At 49.0% G+C, this 15,205-nt stretch overlaps 1 protein-coding gene across 1 annotated transcript in view; it reads left to right on the top strand.

The window, feature by feature from the left end:
- The first annotated feature begins 1,070 nt into the window (after positions 1-1,070).
- Positions 1,071-15,205, top strand: part of LOC135825207 (THO complex subunit 6 homolog) — a 28,510-nt gene continuing 14,375 nt past the window's right edge. Inside the window, exons 1-10 of the mRNA XM_065337943.1 lie at positions 1,071-1,469; positions 4,077-4,150; positions 4,741-4,792; positions 6,021-6,096; positions 7,536-7,570; positions 8,098-8,137; positions 8,298-8,369; positions 8,930-9,035; positions 9,817-9,893; positions 12,665-12,721. Coding sequence (XP_065194015.1) covers positions 1,354-1,469; positions 4,077-4,150; positions 4,741-4,792; positions 6,021-6,096; positions 7,536-7,570; positions 8,098-8,137; positions 8,298-8,369; positions 8,930-9,035; positions 9,817-9,893; positions 12,665-12,721 — 705 coding nt within the window. The 5' untranslated portion in view covers positions 1,071-1,353. The remainder of the gene's footprint in view (positions 1,470-4,076; positions 4,151-4,740; positions 4,793-6,020; positions 6,097-7,535; positions 7,571-8,097; positions 8,138-8,297; positions 8,370-8,929; positions 9,036-9,816; positions 9,894-12,664; positions 12,722-15,205) is intronic.

Below are 15,205 nucleotides of genomic sequence, written 5' to 3'. Positions count from 1 at the left end.
AGCTTTAGACACACGCTGACCTGGAGCATTGGCCCCAAGCCGACATGCCGCGGCACGCATTCCATACACGGGTATCCACAGGAAGCGCACGGCAAGCGGGCAGTGCTCGACACTCTGCAGCTGGTGCAAACACCGCCTGTAGACGTAGAGTCTTACTCGAGGCTCAGCGGCACGACCGAGTCCCTGTCCAGCATGTGTGGCGAGCTGTCAAACCATGCTGCTAGCTAAACGAGATCATGTAATCGCCATCACGCTCGGGAGCGCTACCAGCTGAAAGAGATCCTCTAAGCACCCGCACAGATGCTGCGGTTGACAGGCAATCATAGAGGAAAGCCCGATACGCTTTCAGTCGCGGCACCACACTGCATATAAGGCATCGGACTTCTGCCACCTAGGTACCACCGAGTCCACTCCAGTCAATCGCATCAGCATCTAGCATGCACGGGACGTCACTCCGTGACCCAGTTATTCGAAAGGACTAGTCACATGAAAGGATACCGTCAATAACTTCAACAAGCCCAGCAAAGCCAATGTTGTTTACTGCCAGGCCAAACACCCTCTGTACAACTATGTTTCTTCCTTGAGGGCAGCCGCCAGCTGACAGAGTCGGTCGTGGTCCTTAGCACACAGTCCATGCGCTCCTGCTCGATTCAGCTCGACGAACCCTTCCACAGCCTCCAGGGCACTGGTTTTCTTGATCTTCTTCTCTTTCAAAACCGTGCCGCTGAAATCGGCCGAGCTGAGATCCATCCGCGAATAATTCTGCTCCGCCGACATGATTGCTGTCCTTCCAGAGGCCGCACGTGAACAATCAAGCCGTTACCTAGAACACCTCAGAGAATAATAACAAAACAAGGGCGAGAATCTTCTCTGGACTTGTTGATTCTTGGCAATCTTGCACGATCGTCATTGAAGTAAAAAGCTAGTATTCTTGTCAACAAAAAGCACAAAACAAAAAAAAGTCCCAACAAAAAAAGCGAAAAATATTTTTAGAACTTTCAAAAGGGAAACAATAAAATTTACAAAAAACAACAACGATTTCGAGCTTCCATAATACATGTACCGGTATACAATGCTTCAATTATTTCATACTCGCATTACCATGATTACTGGCACTACTACTAGTATACTGGACCGTAGTTTCTTTCTAGGAGGAGTTTAGCCAGCAAGGTTTCTGCCATCCCGACCTAGTACCTACCACCGATTGAGTTAGAGGTCACAGGAGGTGTTCACTATCAACAGCCCTGGTCTACTGTCCAAGGGACACCACCTTCTGCGATAAATTGTCTTGTGATAAAATTCGTGGAAAAAGTCGTTCTGGGTGTGAAGGCGAGGAGCACGTACGACAACAATATGCAGTGCAGCAAAGAGCGGCTTCAGTGCCACACCGTCGTGTTCTGTCAGGAGTTCTCGCCGTGCGGGTCAGTCCTGGTGACTGGTGACAATTTCGGACGCATTGGAGTGTTTGCGTAAGTGTCAATTTTTTTGCAATGACTTTGAAAAAGGGAAAAAAAAGAAAAGAAAAGTGGTCATAAAGATACATGTACATCTGGCACAATCAATGGCTGTAAATGCATGCCTTCACTCACACCCACTCTAAGCTATATCTGCAGCAGAGTCTTCAAATTCATGCTTGTATTTGTGGATACTCCACGGGCCTAAAGGCCGATTCATACTTCATTTCGCGTACGGGAAAGCCATCGCGCGACCGTCGCGCGATGACTTTCCCCATACACGAAATAGTTGAGCTCAGATCAACTTTTTCGCGACGCGACCCGTTTCCCGTACGCGAAATGAATTATGAATCGGCATTTAGCCTAAAGCGGGATTCACAGAAGCTTTTTTGCGATGCGACACGCGATGCGACAGCCGCAAAACCGGGAAATCCCCAAATCGCAACCATCGCGGACCCCACGCAACTGCCGCAACAGGGCCATCGCAGGCCATCGCAGAAGTTGAGCTTGGCTCAACTTTTGCGATGCGATGCGACAAGCGATTTGGCGTACGATTTTGACCTTTTCTACAGCAAAGTTGTACAAAGGTTCAAGAGTTGCCTATAAATTTGTACAAGTTGTATCAAACCGCCCGAATATCATGGTGATATAGCCAAAACTGCAAGATCACTGACTTCTTCTGTGAATGGTATTTCGCGAGTTCGCATCGCACGCGTCCGTCGCAGATCGCGTCGCATCGCCTGTCGCATCGCAAAAAAGCTTCTGTGAATCCCGCTTAAGTCGAGGGAGTCTCCGTAGTTAAAAAAAAAAAAAGGAGTATAATTTCGATAGAGAGCATATTTTACCTGCCTGGCTGCATGCAGCCCGTGACAGCATGATTGCACTTGACTCGCGTGCTCCCTGATAAGTTATAGAACAGCATGAACGAAAAGAGTTGGCTACGGAGGGTCAAATCTGCATGGGTTCAAACTGGGCCGTGGACAACAGTTCACTATATCAAGGACATTCGCTACATGCGAGGTCGCTGACAGTAGACTCATCGGAACGTTGTACCCTGCAGACGTCCAAGGGATGGGGGGCTACCGTATGCCTTCGAATACAAGCCCCCCTTTGAATAGAGCCCGTGTGGCAGACGGAGTCGAAATAATAAAGCCCTGTCTCGTATAAAAGCCCGGGCCTAGAATCGAGCACACAGAGTCCGTGCTATGCAGCGCAGTACATGAACCGTGTGCGGTACCGGTATGCAAGTGCAACAGGGAACAGCCTCTTGTACGGGTAAGCAAAAACACAGTACATCAAAATTCAATTAGAATGAAAAAAGAGAGGAAAATGAACACAAAGTGCACTGGAACTCAATATGAAAAGGAACGCAAAGTGCAGTGGAACACAGTGAGCATGGTGTTCTTACTGCACTCAAGGGTACCTACCGTACAACAAATCGATTGCAGTCACTACATGTACTGATCAGCAGGAATAGGGTGAAGCAATCGATTTTTCTATTAACAAAATAAAGCCCCCTCTCGAATAAAGCCCTCTCTCAATGTGTCTTCTGGAAAAATAGAGCCCCGGGGCTTCTATTCGCGTCTAGACGGTACTTGTATTGCAACCAATTGCCGGCATGGCTTGCAGCATTACCCTGTGTGTATGTGTGTGTGTGTGTGTGTATGTGTGTGTGTGTGTGTGTGTGTGTGTGTGTGTGTGTGTGTGTGTGTGTGTGTGTGTGTGTGTTACACTTTCTGAGCTCCGTGTTCTTGGCTTTCTCCCAAGTTTTCTGCCTGCCCAGGGCGACTCTGGCGTAGCCAGAGTCGACCCTGGAGCACCCTCGCACACTGCCAAGGTAGTGCTGCATGATTGGAGCGCGGAATCGCGATGTAGCTTGCAGGACAATTTACTTTGATATTGTCACTGCTGCGTCGGCCGTGGTCCACCACTCGCAGTGGAGTAGCTGTCCCTCGAGTGCTGTGAAGAATCCAAGCTCGAAGAATGCAGTGGTGGGAATTGCGGATTGGCTGGTGGAGTGCTGGAACAACTCGTTGTTTTCAGTGGAGTGGACGAGCGAGTGCGGAGAGGAAGGTCCCAATGGCGGAATGGTGGGAATTGAAACTTCAATCTTTCGTCGTCATGAGTGCACTGGTCAAGCGTTGTGGAAGTCTGTCGGATTTGTGAGGCCTTGCCCTGCCGCTTACATCGTCAACGTGGAAGAACTGCTAGTGGAGTCCTGGTGGGATTTCGGATGCCCACACTCCTTTTGCTTGGTGGATTCTTTCGTGGACAGTGTTTTTTCGTGACGTGAAATTTTGAATTTTTTTTTCCTTCCTGTTCATTTTGAGTTGTTGGCACTGTAGCTGTCAGGTTGTTGTTACAGTACAGCAGTCGTCCGTTCTGCTCCATTGTTTCATCTGTTTTGCCAGTTCTGCTAGCTGATTCTATTTATTTGCCACTGCCCCTCATAGTGCTCATGCTTGGGTGGAGGGCGGCGTGACCCGTTTAGGGTAGCTGTATCATAGTAGTAGTAGTAGTGTGTGTGTGTGTGTGTGTGTGTGTGTGTGTGTGTGCGTGTGCGTGTGCGTGTGCGTGTGCGTGTGCGTGTGCGTGTGTGTGTGTATGCTGTGTGCTATGCAGACTTGCGGAGCTTCTTGCAGGGTCGTCGTCTGCCTCAGCACCTGGGGAGAATTGTAGCACCGTGACTTTCAGCGGTTAGTGTCAACTGCATGTGTGTAGGTGTGTGTAGGTGTGAGAGAATGCGTGTGTGTGTGTTGGGGAGGGGGGTGAGTGTGTGTGCGCACGTGCGTGCACACGAGATTGTGGGTGTGTGGCTGGGCGTGTGTGTGTGTGTGTGTGTGTGCGTGTGTGCGCGCGCGCGTGTGTGTGTGGGTGTGTGTGTGTGTGAGAGTGTATGTGTGTGCATGTGCATGGGTGTGTCCTATTCCGATGTGCTCCGTGTGGTGTAGACTCGGTGTCCACTGGGAGTCGATTCACAGGGCTTCCCCCAGTTGCGTTGATTAGCCAGATATCGGGCATAATATTGATGCCGATCGCACAGTTTGTGAGTTTGCAGGTGGCTGTGGAGCTGGCACACTGGAGATCTAGAGTTGTCGGTGTCACTGTCCGATATACCGTGGGAATGAGATGTAGGGTGGGTGTCACTATGTAGGGCAGGGGCAAGATGTGCAGGGAACAGGGCCCAGCTGTAGCGGACCGGACGTGGCCTCGGTACGGACCGTGCTGTTGCCTGCTGTTGATGCGTGGGTGTCCTGTGTGTGCGGCTTGTTTTCTGTATCTGCAGTGTGCCATGGATCCATCTACGCGCTGCACACTATTGACAACTATCTCGTCTGGTAAGCTGGTGTGGGCATCTATTGGTATCCGTATTTCAGAGCCATGGTAACCGTTTGTCCCCGATGATAAGTCCCCCCCTCCCCCCTTCAGGTTTGAGCTACAGTCAGACCTCGCATAACCGCACACATCCGTTTTTCCACAAAAAAATATCCGGATAGGCGAGGGAACCGGATAATCGAACACACATGCTGTATGTATGCATGGCATGTGCTGTAAATCGGTAACCAGCGATTTTCTTCCGGATGGCGAGGGATCCAGATAAAAGAGGAGCGGATAAGCGAGGTCTGACTGTATATGGTTACAATATAGCCATGTAGGTAGGGTGTCACCATGTGATGTGTATGATGTCACCCTCGATTGTATATTGCAACCCTTTGTTTGCACTTGAAGTTTAGTGCTAGAAATGCGACTTATATTCAGGTAAGTACGGTAGGCAGTGAAACCTGTCTTAGCCGCCTGCTCAGGGGACCTTGCGAACGCAGTCGCCGTGTACATGTGGTCTTCTTATCCAGGGTCACTTGGCTGGAAATGGCATCCCTTGGTCCTAGTTGCGGTGGTCCTCTGGGGGGCAGGTGGGCGCCTTGACTGGTTATTTACTTTATTTATTTATTTATTACAGCATCTCATAGCACAGTGAGAACACCGGCCAATACAAAGAGAGAGGGTGTTAGCCAAGCACGGCAAGGACGGGAGAAGGGGAGGAGAAGAAGAAAGGAACCGGCATGGATAAGCAGTGATTGCAACAAAATGACTGGTTGACTGTGTAACTATGCTTAGCGAGTTGGTACTTGTGGTTTTGGTTATGTTCTCTGGTGAGTTTATTTCAAGCTCGAAAACACCGAGTAACGACAAAGAAGAACTTGATTGTACCATTTCTATATGAGAATGATAGCCGTAGTTCTGTGCAGCATGTATGCGCGCTCGCTGTTTGTATTTTTGTTGAGATGTACTGGACAACGGGAAATATTCTGACGATTGCGGACGCCCTGGCCATGTTGATTGTGAGAAAATAATTATGTCTGCGCCCCAATTTCCAAGATGTGTACATCGCACGTCGCTGATGGTTGTAGTGTGTGTGTTTGTGTGTGTGTGTGTTTGTGTGTGTGTGTGTGTGTTTGGGTGTGTGCATGCGTGCGTCGGTGTGTGTGTGTGTGCGCGCGCACGTGTGTGTATGTGCGTGTGCCTGTATGCGTTCGTGCATATCGGTGTTCTCTATTGCGTGCACAGTGGCACGACCAGCGGTATCAAAGCGTTCCTCTGGTCCTCTCTGGTTTCAGCTGCCGAGTCGCCCGCCATTGGCAAGGTGAGTGTCACCACTTTGCCCACAGATCAGATGTGGAAGCTGCTGAGGTGGTTTTGTTTGAACAGTAGCCCTGTTGCCATCCAGTTCATACAAAGATAGGTACTCAATCCTCTACTTCAGGGACTACGAATACCGTATTGTGCAAGTCGACCCACCGCCCCCCCCCCCCCCCCCCCCCCCCCCCTACTCATGGCTTTAAAGTCTTGAATTAATGTCGGTTGTAAGTCTACTACACCCCTCTCTCTCCCCCCACCCCCGTACTAGTAGTTCGGGTTTTGGTCATCAAAGAACTATTTATAACCGGTAAAGTACGATTTATGTCCCACACTTGTGCAGTGTCTTGCCCAATGACCATACCCCCCAGCCCCGTGCCATCTCTACATTGGAAAAGGTCAGCTGGACAGGACAGACTCAACTCCTCAGAATTGACTTCCCGCACAGCGGCAACACTCACATGCCAGGGTTCGTAGCACCCTTGAAAACCCTGAAAGTTTTTCTTCCCCTGGGAATTCCCTGAAATCCCCTCAAATTTTGTATTTTATAAAAAATGTCACTTGAATCCCCTGAAATTTGTTTTCCAGGTGACGTGACCAGGTAGATTTATGTACCGTAAAGTACCGCCAGAGCGCCCCGTCTCGCGAGAGCGCCCCACCTTGATTTTACAACCAGAGAAAGGAAAATCGTATGGCAGAGTGCAACGAAGTTTGTATGATGTGAGAATCTTAGTGCACTAAGGTCACCCTTGGCAGAGTTTTGTGTGGAGCTGGTGTTCGCTCGAAGGTACGGATTGACTGCAAAACGTGCAATATGTGTACAAGGCTCATGTCGTATGACCTACAGTCTATTTCAAAACTATAGACGCGTACCTAGGCAAAAACCGTTATGCCAGCATCTATACCACATAAAGTCTGTGATCACTTTGTGCATAATTTTTTCCAAATTGGGCGTCTGTTATCCAATCGTTTAGAAACTATATGAGAGTAATTGTGGAGCGGTCCTGAGCAATATTCCGAAAACTATTCTCAAAAAGTTCCAGCCAAATTTGAAATATTTCAAAAACCCTACGCGTCTATAGTTTTGAAATGCACTGTACAGACAGCAGACCACCTCCACAATACGACCATGAAAGGATGAGATGGTGGGGCGCTCTGGCGATACTTTACGGTAGTACTCGTACTCTAGTCTAGCGACTGACTGTACATGATTGTGCTCAATGTACTGGCCCTGTACTGGTCATGTGAGTCCGCGGCCTCCGCGACCAGTGCCGCTCGCATACGCGAGACAGTCATGCACTAACGAACGGTTCGCATGCTGGTGTGTGTGTGTGTGTGCGTGCGTGCGTGCGTGCGTGCGCACGCATCCGCGTGTGCATCTGTGTGTGCGTGCGCGCACATATGCGTGTACGCGTGCGTTCTTGTTTGTCCCGTTCTGCTGCTCAGCCCAACGTCATGTGGACACTGGATCCTCCTTCAGAGTAAGCATGTCCTGCCTTGTCCCTGCAATCCAGTGTGGATGTCCAATACTGCATAACACATCATGTTCGGTGTAACTTCAGTTTCAGTAATTTCGGTAGAGAAACCAGGCACCTAACTTTACATTACATCTAAACGGCACTAGAGTATGCACTGTATGTGAAGGGAATGCTGGTCACCGAATTCTACATTACCGGTATACCTGAAACCTGGCAGGTCCTTTGCACCGATATTTGAGTACACCTAAAATTACATGTTATACAGTATCTGTTTTGGTTGTTGCGCTAGGTTGCACCACGTATGGTCATGTGATCAAAGGTACTTCACGGTATTGCCTGCACAACTGGCATGTGCTATGTGTGCCAGACCAGTTGAATCCAGCCTATGGACTTAACTGCTGCGTGGCACAGTTCAGTGCTCGGACTTGCCGCCGTAAACAACCATCCTGTTTGTGCGTGTGTGCGTGTGTGTGTGTGCGTGTGTGTGTGTGTGTGTGTGTGTTCGTTTGTGTCTGTTCTTGCACTCTCAGTATCGGTGGTGGCCGGATCGTCAATGCCTTGTGCACACTGGTGAGCTAATAGACACCATATTCCCTTGCCCAGGTATTTTACTGGATAGTCCGTGCTGCTGGTGGTGTAGTGGGATCTCTGAAACTGTCTGCCTTCCGTCCTCCTTGTGCAAAAACAAAGCGTTGCTGTTGCTGTTGCTGTATTGTGGTTTGTCAACCAGGGCACGCACCTTGTTTCCGCCTCATCATCTGGATGCATACATGTGTGGGATGTGGAGAGGGAACGTCTTACCGTGAGTCACTGGTGTCCGTTGTTTTGACCTCTCTATCTCTATCTCTCTCTCTCTCTCTCTCTCTCTCTCTCTCTCTCTCTCTCTCTCTCTTCTCTCTCTCTCTCTCTCTCTCTCTCTCTCTCTCTCTCTCTCTCTCTCTCTCTCTCTCTCTCTCTCTCTCTCTCTCTCTCTCTCTCTCTCTCTCTCCCCTCCCCTCCCCCCCCCCCTCTCCCTCTCTCTCTCTCCCTCTCTCTCTATCTATCTATCTATCTATCTACCTCACACGCTTGAATGAGCAGTCTCAATCCAGAACAGGTTCAAGTCCCTCTAATCATGCACTCAGAAGTACCTTGACTCTCTTCATGAAACTGGAGCCGGGTAAAAGAGCAGGGAGACGCCGTTCCACAACGACAATCATGCAGTTACTTGGTCACGGGATGCCTAGTTGATTCAGGTGCGTTTGTTTGGTCAGGTGATTCTCACACATTCCTGTTCCAGAATGGGTAGCACTTACTCATTCTGGAATTGCCCAACTGAACGCAACCTATACGCATGCATGTGCCTCTGTGTGTTTACTTCAGAGGAAGTTTGACGGCCATAGCAAGCAGGCACTGTGTGTGGTTTCACGACCGCGCACATCAGAGCAGTGTTTCTCCGGCTCTGATGATGGCACTGTCAAACTCTGGGGTGAGTAGGAGTCCTTGTTTGCGCTCTGGCTATGACACAAGCATGAGGAAAACATGGATGCAGTGAATGGGATTTTCGGTCTTTGACCACTTGCTGGTGAGCTGATTTACTCACCTCCCACCGCTTTAGGACCTGCATCTGCGCCTTGATCCTTGAACGGTGGTGGGTTCCTACGGATGCGGGAAACTCGGCCTTTAGCCGAGTCTGACGCAAGCAGTGATTTATTTTTTATTTTTTATGACACAAGCGTTGACTTAAATCATGTGGCACTTCAATGCGTACGTCGTCAAGAGTACATAACCCCCCAGAGTGTGCAACGCCGATCCAACTCTGTGTAGGGTCTTGGTCGAGCGGAATCGGATCTTCTGATGTCATGCGTACACTTCACACCAGCGCAAGGCCGGTCTCGAGGCAGGGCACCATTGTTTTTGATCCAAGAGTACCCGCGACTCCCCGGGTTCCCCTCAGATGTGTACGGTAGTATGACGCAAAGATCCGATTCCGCTCGACCAAGACCCTATGCAGAGCTGGATCAGGCGTTGCACACTCTGGGGGGTTATGTACTCTTGACGTCGTGCGCTATTATCTCGCCACCATCCGTCGATGTGACTCTCTGTTTTCATGTTTGTCCGTCACATTTTTTGTGGGACCGTATGCGTGCCTCGTACGCTTCTTTCACCGTTACGTCTATCGATGTGATTTGCAGTCTTCCTGTCCGTCTGGCGCTTACTGTTTCTGTGCGCGGTTGTTGTGTGCCGTTCTCTTGCTGATGTTGGTCCAGATTCACGCAGCAGTGCCTGCTGTCACAGCATCACTCCCACCGTGCCAAACCCGTCGCTAGCATCCTCCTCGTCACAGGTGAGCAGGGCCTATAAGCCCATTGCTTAATTAAATGCCATAGTTTGCACCGCCAACACCCCACACAGCCACCCGGGCATGGCCGTGTGTGGAGTGTTGAACAGTGTATTCGCTCAGAGGTTGTTCAATCGTGTCAATCATTCATAGGGCTCCCTGTAATAAGACGACACCGTCTGTTGGGTTCCCCTATTAAAATAATGAATACTGCTACTACTACTACTACACTGTATTCCTGACCTCAGCTTACTCACCTCCATATTTGGCAAGGCGCCGTGGGCCTATTTCAGTGTGTCCGTGGTGTTGTTGTTCTTAGCCGTGGCTGCCCTATGTCGTTGTGCTTCCTTTACTGGGTTGAATACATTCTAATGCATGGCTATTATCTTGCTCTCCGTACTGTTGTGAAGTCCGCACTCCGCCACCATAGACATAGAGCATTCTGCGTAGAGAAGGAACTACACTTGTGCCTCGGTTATCCGGGCGGTCCGGAACCGGGCACTGCCTGCTAACTTTGAAATATCCTTAAACTCCGAATCACGTGCATTTTGATGGGGAAAGGCCATAGATATGGCGTATGACGTCACTATTTCCACAAACAGTCCCTAAAAAAGTCGTAATATCTCCACTGAAACTCACCCGAATGGTGCCCGGTAGACCGAAGTACCTTTGACTTCCGGGTCCGGATAACCACGGTATGAGTTTACAGGGTTCCCGTTCAAGTACTAGTATACATGTACAGTACGGATCGGCTATAGCGTTGGTGTTTGATTTTCGTGAAAATATCACTATAGGCGATATATCACTACAGGCGATCTGCATACTTAGGTATGCCTGACACATGCGTGTATGGTGTCATTCGAACCAGTGCAGCGTGCAGAAGCGTGCTGTGCATGTGACTGTGCAGTACGCGCAGCGCAGAGCTACTTCCTGCGGGAAAAAAACCTCCTGACTTTTTGACATGAGTTTTCAAGGAGTTGTTGTGCTCAACAAATGTGTTCTTTTGGAAGAGAAACACTTCAACACATTCAATCGACATATCAACAATATCTACAGGATCGATTAGTGGGAGTAGAGTCTCAGTCTGGGTCGCCATCGCTCGACTCATCACCGCTGAAACCGTTCCAAGTGGCAGGTCGATCGACGCGTGATGTCATATGTCACGGGGAAGCTTCTCTGCGTCCCTGATCGTCTTCGCTGTTACAGTAAGTATCGTTTATAAAGTGACCGGATATAATGATATACCGGTTATAGTGATAGAACACGTCAAAATCAAAATCAAATCTGAAAAAATACAGCTAAAATATCACTATATACACTATTATCGGCTATACCGATATATCGCTTATTGTGATGGCCTTCAGGAAGCAAACCATATCAAATGTACAGGAAAATATCGCATATAATGATCAAGAGTGATCTTTCTGCATGCTCTTGTCCGTTTCTGGCTGTGTTGCCTCTCACGATGATGTTGCCAACTCACGTACACAGCCACTCATGTCTATTTCTGGCTCTACGCAACTCGTTGGACACCGAGTAGATCTACGATCTACGTGAGCACGGATCCAGCTCAGGCTTTTTTTGGAGAACACGCTGAAGAAGCAGCCATGCCACATGATGTATCGAAGTAGTACAATGTACAGTCTGTACTCGTACTGCACTGCCATGCACTGCTCTGTGTCATGCACCGGTACACAGTCCGCGGAGCATGCATGCACTTTCAGCATGCTTTTTCCAGCGTGTACGCATCATTTCATGTGCAGTCATGTGCCATGTGTCGGTCAAACATGCAAATCGGCTATAGTGATGCACCGGATATAGTGATACATTTTCGAAAATCAAAGGGGCACGTTATATCCGATATTTACTGTACCTGAATGCCTTCTCCAACATCTCGGAAGAGACCACGGTAGCGCTTCAGCGCTGGTACTCATTACTGCCTCCACTCTCGCTCGAGGATGCCCCGGAACAACAAGCACAGCCAACACCAAACATTTCGAATTTCCTCCGAGGGTTATCATAGTCGTACCAGTGCTTCCTGACTGCCGCGATCAGATCTCGCCATGTACGATGTATAATTTGTTATGATCATCACTATAGCCGATGAAAAATGTATGCAATAAAATCATTTTGACAAAGAAATCGTATCATTATAGCCGATATATTACTATAGCCGATTATTACTATAGCCGATCCGATATGTATAGAAAGGGGTGGTTTACGAAAGTGAATTTGAGAATACGATCACTATAAGAGGTATATTACTATAGCCGACAACCCTATAGCCGATCCGCACTGTACTAGACTTCCTCCGAAAACATAGAAAACTTCTTGACTTTATTCTTCACGTTCTAAGGGGTTACTGTGCTCGAGAAATTTGGGCCGGTCGAACGAAAGCGGCGCCATGTTAGTCCCACCAGGAGTCGCCCATGCTCGATTTCTCCATTCACAAGCTTTTGTAGTCGTATTGCCACAGTTAAGCTATTTCATACAAAAGGCATCTCAACTGATGACGTAACTTTGTAACCTCTTTAGGAATGGAACTGTGGACGGTGGTGCATTGCTGGTTGATGTTTGGCTTTCTCAAGTCTTATCCCAATGGACCGTGACCCCGCGCGCTGTATGTGTGTGTGTGTGTGTGCGTGTGTGTGTGTGCGTGTGTGTGTGTGTGTGTGTGTGTGTGTGTGTGTGTGTGTGTACATGCTTGCTTGTGAATGTGTTCGTGTGCATGTGCACATGTGTGTATGCGTGTTTGTTTGTTTGTTTGTTTATGGCAGAGTCGCAATAATAATTGGGTATCAGCTGTGGCAGTGGACCCCAATGATCGATGGCTGGTAGGTCCTGTCCTCACTTGATGATTTCAATGTGCTTTAACCCTTTCCGTGCTGACCCCTTTTAGGGGTCGTCGCAAAAGTTTTCTGTCGTCCCTGAAACGAACATCGTTCATTTCGTACTCGGACCCCCTCCCCTCCCTCTGAAACGAACACAGCTTGCTATGCTGGACGACGAAAATCGCATGCATGTACATGTCATATGTACAGTGTCGGTCGACTTGCGATTTTGGCTCGCACCCCCTCCCCCCCCAAACGAATCATGTTCGTTTCAGGGACGACAAAAAAACTTTTGCGACGACCCCTTACTCCAGCAAACTGCCTTTTCCAGCGCACTGACTCTCCTGGTGTCGTTTTCGCGCATAGGTCCGAACACTTTTCTCTCAATTCAGTTCGCCTTGATGGATTTTCGTCATCCTGGGCTTGTTGGAAAGATCAGAACCAAGCGAATCCATCCTGGTAGCTCTCATCTCAATATGCAGGGCGGTGCAACTTCTATGGCCACTCGAAACTACTTCACGATGCCTCGGAAAGGCACAGCAACTCGATCTCACATTCTTTTTCGGTTTCTTGTTCCAGTTCAGCCGATTTTCACGATTCAAACTGCTCTGCAAAGCTGAGATCCAAGTGCTTCCGCTGGTGTCCATTATGATTACGCATGCGCTGTGCCAAAGGGAAATCCTCTGGCAGGCAACAGAAAACTGCGAATGCATGAACAAAAAATTCACGATCGCTCAGTGCCGTGAATTCCGTGTTCACACCATCGCCGCTCCGTCAATCTTTTTCCTATCGCGAAGAACTTTATATCGCTGGAAAGCTGAGCTCAATACCTTTCCAACGGTGTATCGATTGTCGCGATAGACTTATTTTGACGGAGTTTCGAAGAGAGAGAGAGAGAGAGAGAGAGAGAGAGAGAGAGAGAGAGAGAGAGAGAGAGAGAGAGAGAGAGAGAGAGAGAGAGAGAGAGAGAGAGGGAGGAGAGGGAGGGAGGAGGGAGGGAGGGAGGGAGGGAGGGAGGGAGGGAGGAGGGAGGGAGGAGGAGGGAGGGAGGGAGGGAGGGAGGGAGAGAGGGAGGGGGAGGAGGGAGGGAGGGAGACACAGAGAGAGAGACACAGAGAGAGAGAGAAGAGAGAGAGAGGAGAGAGAGAGAGAGAGAGAGAGAGAGTGAGACAAGAGAGAGAGAAGAGGAGAGACAGAGGAGAGAGAGAGACAGAGAGAGAGAGAGAGAGACAGAGAACAGAGAGAGAGAGACACAGAGATAGACAGAGAGAGAGAGACAGAGAGAGAGACAGAGAGACAGACAGAGAGACAGAGAGAGAGAGAGAGAGAGGGTGTGCGGATTTTCTGATGGCGCCGAGTATGCAGCATGAGTTGCTGGTGCAAGTGCAGCTCAGTGCTGAGAGTCCAAGACTTTACCAAAGCATCTCAGCTGGCGATGTGATCGCATGACCTCTATTGTACATGAACGTTGAACAGCATTTTCTTGCCTTTCTTCAGTTGAGGCGAGGAGACTAGCCCAGAGCTGTCAGTGTTTCTACATTAAACTTTGCTCAATGCAGCGTGTCCTTTTTTCCGTAATAACCTTTATTGAGTGGTGTTGCGTGCTCTTTGTCTCTGTATCTGTACTTGTGTCTGTGTTGTGTGTGTGTGTGTGTGTGTGTGTGTGTGTGTGTGTGTGTGTGTGTGTCTGTGTGTGAGTGTGTGTGGTGTGTGTGTGTGTGTGTGTGTGTGAGTGTGTATGTGTGTTTGTGTGTTTGTGTGTGTGTGTGTGTGTGTGTGTGTGTGTTGTGTTTGTGTCTTTACATGCGTATTCATGCGTGTGCATATGCATGTGTGTGCGTATATGTTTGCGTTTGTACGTTCACGTGTGTGTGTGTGTGTGTGTGTGTGTGTGTGTGTGTGTGTGTGTGCGTGCGTGCGTGCGTGCGTGCGTGCGTGCGTGCGTGTGTGGTGCATTACTGCTGTCTGTGTGATGGCCCGCAGGCATGCGGAGGTTCACAACCACTTACTCTGCACACATCGGCATGCTGACCTCAGATGCTGCCAGCGACAGTGCGCCAGTCTCACAGCTCACATCACCAACTAACAGACACTCCAACACCAGCATCTATCATTAGCACCACCACTAGCAGCAGCAGCAGCAGCAACAGTGTATGCCCGCAAGCAGTGACGTACGGAACGCCAGCATCCAACGGTATTACTAACACCTGCAGGTTCACCGACTCCTCGGTAAGTTTTGCCCATCATGGCTGGTTAAAATCGCCCGCATCATATGTTTATTGGCACCATGTGATTGTGGAATACTGTAATTTCCCAATTTTCGGTGTACTTTATTTTCGTACTTTCGGTGCGTCTGTTTCATACCTAAAAAGTCAATACACCGAACAAACACTAACACACGTAATCAAATAGGGAACTGCTTCTCTGTAGCGAATATTTCTGTTCACCTAGCCTGGCCTGTTGCCTCATACCGAAAATATTGAGCAC

Source organism: Sycon ciliatum, chromosome 9 (genome assembly GCF_964019385.1).
Source record: "Sycon ciliatum chromosome 9, ocSycCili1.1, whole genome shotgun sequence".
NCBI classification, from domain to species: Eukaryota; Metazoa; Porifera; class Calcarea; order Leucosolenida; family Sycettidae; genus Sycon; species Sycon ciliatum.
The sequence above is the reverse complement of the archived record's forward strand: the minus strand, read 5'-3'. Positions and strand labels throughout refer to the sequence as shown.